The following is a 10,026-nucleotide window of genomic DNA, read 5'->3' as shown; positions in this document are numbered from 1 at the left end:
GATCACTAACAATACTTCATCCTCAAAGCCAATGCCATAATATACATGTTAATGCAGTCACATGACAAAGGTGTCTATGATGTGTAGAGGTCTTGCCTAGAGAGATAGAGAGTGGCCCAGGGGAGGTTACGGCCCTCCTGAAGGAGTGGTGACAGCAGACACCCTTTGCAGCCATTCTTTACACTTGCTGCCCTCTACTGGTCACACATTGGGACTACAGCGACTGGCCTGGACTGACATGCAAGATAGAGATGTCAAGACAGCATAGGTACACACACACACACACAGTATAAAATCTCACACGCTTGACAATTGAATACTGAAAATTCACTCCAATTCTGTTTAAAGCATAAAGTAACCTTTATGTAAGGTTATTTGACCAGGTAATTATTTATTATAAACTTTTAATTGAAAAGTACATTTTCCCTCCTGTACTATAGCACATCCCATTATTCACAGTAGTCTCAGTCAGGAGGAGCAGTCCAAAGAACACAGGGCTGAAATGGCACCCTATGCCCTTTAAAAGTGCACAACTTCTGACCAGAACCTTATGGGAACGGGTCAAAAAGTAACACAATATTTAGGGAAAAGTGTGCCATTTCAGACACACTCAGTCTGAGAGGAGAGGCAGAGCAAGAGGGGTGGATGGTGGTGGGAGGCAGAGCAAGCTGGAGATGGAGTCTCCAGACGAGGATGATATCCTTGTCACCCTAACGAGGAGGCAGTTAGGTAGCTCCAGAAGTACACTCAAAGTGGCCTTTCTTTCAGCAGACAGAATGCTCACTCATAACCTTACACCACAAAGAATACATTTAAACATAATCTAATTCAACAAAAGCAAAAAAACTAAAAATGTTGTTTGTTCTTTCCTATTTACAAAGTGTTTTGACCGAATCTTTTAAGGTGTCGGAGGGGTTAAAATCCCTCAAGGTTAAATGAAACGACCTAGTACAGTACCACATACATAAAACTTATCAAAACAGGGAGGGTGATAGTATTCCAGTCTTGCTGATGTCCATGAGAAGTTGTTGACTCCAGAGTCCTTTGATTCCAGGAAAGCTCCTCTTCTAGAGCTCAGTCAGGTGTGATGGGTTTAACATTGGAAATGGGAGCCTTCATGATCCAAGATGTATGTGAGTGGTTGACATTGGATGACAATTAGTTGACATTAAAAAGGTATGTTGACTTGAAGATCCAAACTCTCCAAATTGAAGCAAATAAGTCATTTGTCATTTGAGGGGGAATTAAGGTGGTAATAAAATAATTTTGGGGACAAATACAGCATTAAATATAACCAGGACTTCTTTAAAAAAAATAACATCAAGCCACCTTCAGAATATTAGAAAATAAAACAAATCAACCCATCCTGAGAACAATCAAAAAATAAATACACCCCTAAGTGTGCTCCTTTGTTTGTGTGTGTGTTTTTTTGTGTGGCGCAGAACTCAGTCCAGACTGTCTTTTGGTGTGTCAGTATCCCTGTAGTCCATTGTAAACCTTCTGTACTGACGATTGTTTCAGAATCCCTCTCACTCCTGAGAACAACAAAAGGCACAATTTAAAGTACTAACCCTTGTGATCATAATTATTACATGTTTCAGAATCATTCATTGCCGACAAGTTAATCAGTAGTTTCATTGTCTTCGTGTCCTGCGCCTCTGTCTTTGTGTACATTGTTGATATGCCTAATCTTTATGGAAGAACAAGACCCCATACCTGATATGTAACATACAGTTGACCTTTTACTGATAGCATCAATGTCAACTCAAGTCTAATAGATCATTACAAAACCCTTTCCCCATGTTTATCAACTTCCTCCTTACCCTCTTTCTGATTGTCATCCAGCTGTGTCTGTGGGAACTCGATGTCAAAGGAGACAATGAGAGATCCACGGATGTTGTTGTTGTCAAAATTTGGCAGGCCTTCTCCCTTCTTCCACAGCCGGGCACCAGGCTTGGTGATCTTGTCCCTCTCAATGTGAACCTGCCACAGGGGCAGTCACAAGTCAATGTTGTTATTGATTCAAAGATGTGTCAGTTTTGGACCAATCATTCCAAACCCAGATAAAACCTACTCTGGACAGAAAGCATGCTCAATGGAGAATATCCATTGGAAGTTATTTTTAGTCCAGGAATAAGCTTAATTTGGGTCGGGGAAACTTGGCCATTACATTTCATTACATGTTGGAAAAACAGTTCATGTGTATTCCTGAGTGGCGCAGCGGTCTAAGGCACAGCATCTCAGTGCTAGAGGCATCAGTATAGACACCCTGGTTCGAATCCAAGCTGTATCGCAACCGGCCGTGATTGGCAGTACTATAGGGCGGCGCACAATTGGCCCTGCGGCGCCCGGGTTTGGCTGTCATTGTAAATAAGAATGTGTTCAACAGACTTGCCTAGTTAAATAAAATAAATTCTTGGTCTCCACTGGGAATCTTGTTTTTGGTCCTGATTAAACATGTAGAATCGACCACAGACAGTTGGCCTGAGTTGGGGGAAAACTACCCAATGCATCACTGATAGCTAGTAGGCTGTAGTTGGATAGATGTGTAGGAGCCTTTACACACCGTATGTCCATCGAGGTGTGTGATGTCCATCTCAAAGCCGACCAGAGCCTCTACCAGAGAGATTGTGACGTTAGTGTACAGGTCATCTCCTCGACGCTCAAACACTGGATGTCTGGAAGCACACACAATCATTGTTCAATAAAAACGGCTTCAACTGACAACATATTACTGTGCAATAGAAACAGGCTAACAGAGTGAGAGAATGCATTTGCATAAAGCAAGCATACAAATAGATAAACAGAAGGGCCAAGACACAGATGCCGCAAGTAGAGTACATTCCAAAAATCTTTACATAACATCAATGTATTCACTTGACAGTTTGATCTGTACTGAAAAAGGTATAGTACTCAGAAGGATAGATCAGCCTCGTCAGAATCCTTATATAATATCTGAAATAAGGAAATGCATGCTGCTCTTACTTCATAACTTTGATGCGGAAGCGTAGATCCCCTGGCTCGCCGTCGATGTGAGGTTCACCTGTAAAATATTATTATTATTTATATACAATGACTTTACCCTTGTTTACCCATGTTATCCTGATGGTTGAGTAAGTAGCTTACCTTCTCCAATGAAAGGGTACTCCATCTCATCTCTCACTCCCTGTTCAATCTCCACCTCCAAAGTTCTCTCCTCATTCACCAGCCTGGGATCATTGAGAGAGACAAATCCTAACCATTATTATGAAACTATTTGCTTTATTACTGAGCATGTAAAGAAAGACACCATTGTCTCCTGCGTTATCAATCTCAGCCAATAGTACAGTGACTCACTTTATATTGGGGCACTCATCACACACTACTTCCTGGGTCATCTGGAAGCGTCCAGGTCCGAGCTGCGTCGTCCTCATTTCCTGTCTGCAGTTGCATTTCCTTTTCCCAGAGGCCTCTTTGGCTACAGGCTTGTTGCGCACAACCTGGGCGGTGCATATAGATGTTATGATGAGAGTGGTAGGTATGTGTTGGACTAGGGTAGGACTGGTGAAGCACATCAATCCTATACAATATATCACAGACCACCATCAGTGATTAATAGTACCTCTACAAAGTTCCCAGAGTACACTTCTTCGAGTGTGACCTCCAGGTCTAGTACTATGTCATTTCCTCTGGGAATGTTCCTGTCCTGTTGTCCTTGCCTGTTACCTCCAAACATGAAGCCAAAGTCCCCGAAGAAACTGTAAGAGGTGATTGTTGATGAGAGAACAGTGATGCCGAAGGCATTCTTTGATTCTTAAAACCTCACATGCTTAGGCCTACAATTGGATATGGCTTGTAACTGGAATACAGATGTCATTATTTTACCACACACTAGTGCCTAGTAGTATAAATGAATGGAACGCTCATTAGGTATTGTTAAGCAGAGGTATATGTATTAATGTGTGACTCCATACAGTATATTATGGTAATTAGGTCAACCTACCTGGAGAAGATATCATTGTGAGAACCATGGTGACCCTCTTTCAGACCATCCTCTCCGTATGCATCATACTGCTTCCTCTTCTCATCATCTGAAAGCACCTACAAACAGCACAACACCAGGGACTAACTCATTTAAGTCACAAAATAAAGGGTTTTGTTGAATGTGTGAATTTGCAACATTGTATAAACATGAATTGCAAACTCTTAATATCACATTAAAAAAAAAACTAAATAGCTCATCATGCAATTGTCCTAATTTGAACCCTTTCAATTTTGTTATAGGATTAGTGGTCACTCATAATGCCATTGGTGCACATCATAGAAGCACGTCACTGAGCAGGTCCGCGTGCTCCACGTCGTGTTTTCAGGAGAGCAAGCGGACCACAACATGAGCCAATCAGAGGCAGCCACACGGTCTTTTTGGCCAATCAAAAGGCTTATGTCGTTTCCATAGACACTCGCCTTGGTTAAGGGATACAGTATTTTCAACCTAACTTACGTTACCCGCGCAGGCATATTTTTACGCCTGCTACATTAGGTTACCAACAACAACCAAATAGGTTGCTTCAGTTTCCTACAAAATACGTTTATCGGTGCCTCGAGCGCTTCAGCAAATGAAATATAACGAAACCCCTAATATACACCCTGGTTAAATTAGAATTATTAAAATATTATTGGGAGAGAAGCAATAAAACGCTAGCGTTCTCATAAAACTCAACTAAGTTGCCGTTCATGTTTTGTAAATATCTTAATGACGTGAGCATTGTTTCCGAAGCCACAAATCAGACACCATTATTATACTGGTAAAACAAAAAAGGGCCATTCAACACATTGGAAGATAAATTATATATGATGCAGGCAAACACAGCGGGTAATTTCCTACCTCATAGGCTGACCCCAGGTCTGCGAATTTGTCAGCAGCAGTAGGGTCATCGGGGTTTCTGTCAGGGTGAAGCTGGAGAGCCAGCTTTCTGTAAGCCTTCTTGATGTCCCTCACAGATGCCGACTTGCTCACCCCCAAGATCTTGTAGAAATCTCGCCTGTAGAGAAAGGTGAAAATGCGAGGGGAATTTAGTTACAGACTCTTGTAGATACAGTATTTCCCTTCATGATAGGGACAGGTGGAGTAGGGTTCGCAAACGTGTCGTTTATATATAATAATCTTTGCTTGTGTCTTGTATTTATGAAGTTTAAAAAAATCGAAAATGGGGATCACCCAGAGTGATTCAGATTGATATCAATAACTCATTTGAGAGTACAAAGCCAGCGGGAAAGCTAGCCCACTTCCCTGAGATGGCATTCATCATTCCCTTGAATAGTATGACTCAGCCGATAGACGATACTGGAAACAAAGAATCAGGCAAGGGTGATGTTGACTACCCTTTCGGACAATTATTTATTTAGCGAGTTGTTGAGATTGCTTATTTTACCCCTCCAGCTAGTAGCGAGCTAGCCATATTACACTTGGAGAATGGGGTTCAAAAGTGTAGACCAATCACAATGAAACATGTGTACCAGTTAGCGACACCGCGTTTAACCGTTGCAGTAGCGGTGTGTACGGATAATATAGAAACATGTACTTACCCTGCAAGCACTGCCGCAACAAAATACAGGACAAGACAGCAAACACTGCCCAGATTCATCCCTTTAACGGCCATAGATCCCAGTTTCTTCAAGAAACCAACAGAACAACCCGGCTTTTTGATGTTCGCTTCCTTCTGTCACTAGTTCTCTTCCTTCTGTCAAATCAGAACCGCCCACGTGAAACCCAGAAGTCCCGCCTCTCATCCTAAAGCCCGCCCACCCTTAAAGGCGCTGCATGGTCAATCTGCTGTCTGCATTGACCATGCAGCATTTACAGTGTTACGGTCTCTGGGCATTCATACTGTACTTCCTGCGCTTCGTAGAGCAACGCAGAGCTGTTGTAGAGGAAGTAATCAAGACAGTGAGGTTCTGTTTATACAGGACCTCCCGCCTCCATCTATCGTCCACCAATAATGACAATGCGGAGCTATATGGCACTATATGGACCCCTCCGCATTGTTATTGAGCCCTCCACATTGTTACAACATTTGGGAGGCGCAAGGCGATGCGGTACAGGGCTCGATTAGGCCTCTGCATTAATCCAGACGCTCTGCAATTCCGTTACACCCTCCGGCCACATTTCTGATCGAGCATAATAAATTGGCTTTTAGCTACAGCAACAAAAGCCGGTGTAAACTTTTGCTATATCTTTGCAATAGCATTTTTAGTGGATGAATGTAGGATGTACATCGTTTTCAGCAATATCCCCCAAAATCGATAAATATTCTCCCTTTATGTCTGATTGAGAAAGAAGAGCGCAATTTTGCAGCCTGCAATTCCTGCATGTGGGCATCACAGGAGGTTGGTGGCACCTTAATTGGGAAGAACGGGCTCATGGTAATGACTGGAGCAGGCTCAGTGGAATAGTACCAAATACGTCAAACACATGGTTTCCATTCCATTTGCTCTGTTCCGGCCATTATTACAAGCCATTCTTCCCTCAGCTGCCTCCACTGGTGGGCATTCCAGCATCTGCAGGAACCATTCTTTATACTTCCTATTGGTAGATGTTTTAATTAGGACAGGCAGGAGTGATCCTGGGGTCAGTAGGGGGCTAGCTAGCCGTACACCGGTAGACAGTGTCTTTCGCCCCCGCCTGTCAGGCACTGTTTTCCCGCAGTGCTATTAATGACGGCAATCGGTACACCGCAGGCGAGGGCGACACAGTTAACTAGTTACCTAGCACACTGTCGCCCTAGCCTCCTGTCTCCCTGCATGTCGGGGACTGTTATCATGCAGTTCTGTTAACAATGGTGAGGGCAGGCGACACTCCCGCTAGGACTGCGATTGTCAGGGGCAAAAGAAATCTGTTAATAAAAGTATTGTCTGCCACAGTGGACTATAAAAATACCCGTAAAACCTAGCCGTCAAACACGGAAATGGTTAAAATAATTTTTCCACCATTCATTTTTCACATAATGAATTTTACAGAGACTTCAAATTAAGTATGCATTTGGTGTAGGCTTATCTTTGCGTGACATTTTGACAACCGTGTAATTCTCTTGTGACAAAGTGAGTTTTATCAATATATTTGCCTAAAAATAAAATCATTCAATACTAATCAGCAACAGAGAAGACCTCAGCAAGACCACAAATTCCTGCAGGAAGCTCCTGCACATCATCTCTAGCTGACACTGTCTGCTACCGTTCACCAGTGCGATCAGAGACCTGTGCCCAATCCACGATGAACTCATGTGCTGTATTGAAATGAATAGAATAAAGTGTTGAACTTCTTCTGTCCCCTTTCTCTGTCTTAGCTAGTAGCCACTGACTACACTTTAGCTACCTAGTTAGCAGAGCAGTAGATACAAACAAATGGTATTACTTAGCTGAGATAATTGTTTGTACAGTATGTCAACCTTGGTGTCTATTTCAAACCTCATGGCAAGGATGAGCATAAGAGCGTTAAAATGGGAGAATACCACTATGCGTCTGGCCATGTGGAGAAGTGCAGCTATAATGAGTGGCAATTTACCAGTTTGGTCAGGGCCAGAATGAGGGATAAAGTTGATCCTGTGTCAGTGAGTGTAGATATTAACTATACTGCTGTTAACATTCTATAAGGAAAGATACACTTTTTATTTTTTATTTAACTAGGCAAGTCAGTTAAGAACAAATTCTTATTTACAATGACGGCCTAGGAACAATGGGTTAACTGCCTTGTTCAGGGACAGAATTAAATATTTTTTACCTTGTCAGCTCGGGATTAAATCTAGCACCCTTTCGGTTACTGGCCCAACACTCTAACCACTAGGCTACCTGCCCGCCATTTAAGCAATTATATAATCAATCATTAACCAGATTACCAATGATACCAGACTTAGATGAGTGATAAATCAGTTCTAAGATGTCATTGATGAGAATTGGTCAAAAAATCTATTGACATTCAGAATTGACCATGTTAAGACATCCAGCCTCTATTGCAGTTTCATGACTAGAGACATCTTCAAAGGCACAGTATTTATTTATTCAGAGTGGCACATGCATTCACACAGTCTTGACTTATAGGATCCTTCCAACTATATGATTGATATGTCAAATTATAAAATCACAAATTATATATTAAAAGTTGATGGAAAAACAACTTTTGTCCTCATGAAAATTACAGTTTATTAAATATTCCACAGCTGTAATGTCATCAATTAAATCAAACTTCATTTCTTACAACATTTCTTACAACAAATGCATTTCAAGGTGTTCAAAGTCATGAATTGAAAGGCATATGGCACTTAACATCCTTCCTCTTGGGAGGTCTCTATTAGTGACCAGGGGATTCTCTCTACCACATGTGAATGCCTCTGTGGAGCTCATAAGTGTAGCCATGCAGCCTATTTTGGCGTATTCACAATATCGGCCGTACAGATGTGGAATGCCAGTGGAGGAAGCCAGCAATGCCCAACAATGTGCAGTCAGTGGAGGACCTATACCCAGCCGAAGACTACAACCCTCTGTCTCGAGAGCCCAGAGAGGAGGAACTTCAGTGACTAAGGAACCGTTTCCGGGGCATGTTCAGTGGAATAGCACGTCTCCTTGAACCTGAGTCAGAACAACCGCTACCCTCCTGTCTGTACTGGACATTTTCTTTTTAAAACAAGGGTACCTGGGGAATGGAACATTCTAGTAATTTAAAAATGCCAGGTAGCTAGCTAGGTAACTAGAAAAATGCCACCCCCCCAAAATTATATACATGAGAAATACACTATCAATTATTCACACAACAAACTAAAAAGGCTATAATATTTACATGTTAGTTTACTTGCTACTTGTTGATGAGAGTTTGTATGGAGAAATGTGGAGGTTTTTCCTACTCTGTGCCTTGAGTGATGACGTTAAAGCTTGCGACAGGAAGTATAGTTCTGTATGATAGCTACATTAGCAGCTAATTCATATTTCATTTTTGGGAGGGTAATTACAGATTAAAAACTGATAAAAGTTACCTTGTCCGGTGGAGATTTGCACAGTTATTAAAACGTTGTGCCAGGGTAAGCCTACACGAAACACAGACCTTATATTAAGTAGTTATAAAATCCCCTATGGAAAAATGAATGGTGGAAAAACGATTGGAACCATTTCCGGGGTTTACCGCTAGGTTTTATGGGTATTATAACTCGTACTGTGGTACTCAATTTCCATTTTGACTCAGGGGTAGGGGCGTTCCTGCAGGGATGCACACATGTAAGAACGCCTGAATTGTGGGCTTCAGTGTTACCGGTAATAAACAAACCAAAAGCCAGCCCAGGTTGATAAGCCACTAAACTTGAATTTAAGAGCATTATTACCAGTTACTTTTCCTGGAGCTTCGAGACAGGACCAGAAATCGTTTAGACTAACGTTAGTTTAAACTTACTGAAGCCAAGTGTTTTGTCTGTCTGCTAACGCGTTAGTCTGCTTTATATCAGCTAGCTACTAACGTTCCCTTAATGCTAAGCAAATAAATCAAGCAACTGCTGTCAGCTTCATTCTATTTTTATGCCAGATCGTCTCTGCTTGCCAGTTGTCATGGGAACATCAGACAGACGTCCTAGTATCCAGGACGCTAGGAGGGAACAACAGAGACATTTGCATTGGAGCAAGAGGCAGTGAAATAAATGCCATTTAGGAAGCAGTCAAGTGAAAGGGTCCATATGCCCATTCTGTTACCTATAATGTTAAAAATCAGTTTTTACAACAGCTAGTTAGTTATGATACCACTTTCATCTAATACTGCAATATTGATATGAAGACCAGAAGCCACCAATTAAATAGGTGAACTCTTGTTTAAAACTTTTTGGCATACTCCAAGCAGGCTGTCATGTGCTTTTTTTTTTTTACTGAGGAGGGGCTTCTGTCTGACCACTAACATAAAGGCCTGATTGGTGGAGTGCTGCAGAGATGCTTGTCCTTCTGGAATGTTCTCCCATCTCCACAGAGGAGCTCTGTCAGTGACCATCAAGTTCTTGGTCACCTCCTTGACCAAGGCCC

The 10,026-nt window shown here is 42.0% G+C and overlaps 1 protein-coding gene across 1 annotated transcript; it reads right to left on the bottom strand.

Annotated features, from left to right (window-relative positions):
• Positions 1–341: 341 nt before the first annotated feature.
• LOC112238100 (dnaJ homolog subfamily B member 11) lies at positions 342–5,726 on the bottom strand. The gene is made up of 10 exons (XM_024406697.2): positions 5,566–5,726; positions 4,865–5,021; positions 3,983–4,080; positions 3,602–3,737; positions 3,337–3,479; positions 3,127–3,209; positions 2,986–3,043; positions 2,567–2,678; positions 1,824–1,983; positions 342–1,535 (listed from the first exon to the last, which is right to left on the bottom strand). Exons 1-10 carry the CDS (start codon positions 5,637–5,639, stop codon positions 1,471–1,473), a joined length of 1,086 nt encoding a protein of 361 aa, XP_024262465.1. The 5' UTR covers positions 5,640–5,726; the 3' UTR covers positions 342–1,470.
• Between the last annotated feature and the right edge of the window lie 4,300 nt (positions 5,727–10,026).

This window comes from Oncorhynchus tshawytscha, linkage group LG03 (assembly GCF_018296145.1).
Source record: "Oncorhynchus tshawytscha isolate Ot180627B linkage group LG03, Otsh_v2.0, whole genome shotgun sequence".
Classification (NCBI taxonomy): Eukaryota; Metazoa; Chordata; class Actinopteri; order Salmoniformes; family Salmonidae; genus Oncorhynchus; species Oncorhynchus tshawytscha.
The sequence above is the reverse complement of the archived record's forward strand: the minus strand, read 5'-3'. Positions and strand labels throughout refer to the sequence as shown.

Coding starts and splice junctions, on each gene's coding strand:
- LOC112238100 (XM_024406697.2), bottom strand. CDS start 5,639: ATGGCCGTTAAAGGGATGAATCTGGGCAGTGTTTGCTGTCTTGTCCTG. Junction 4,081..4,864: donor ACCTGGGGTCAGCCTATGAG/GTAGGAAATTAC, acceptor TGCTGTTTGTAG/GTGCTTTCAGATGATGAGAA. Junction 3,210..3,336: donor GATGAGTGCCCCAATATAAA/GTGAGTCACTGT, acceptor CAATGATCCCAG/GCTGGTGAATGAGGAGAGAA.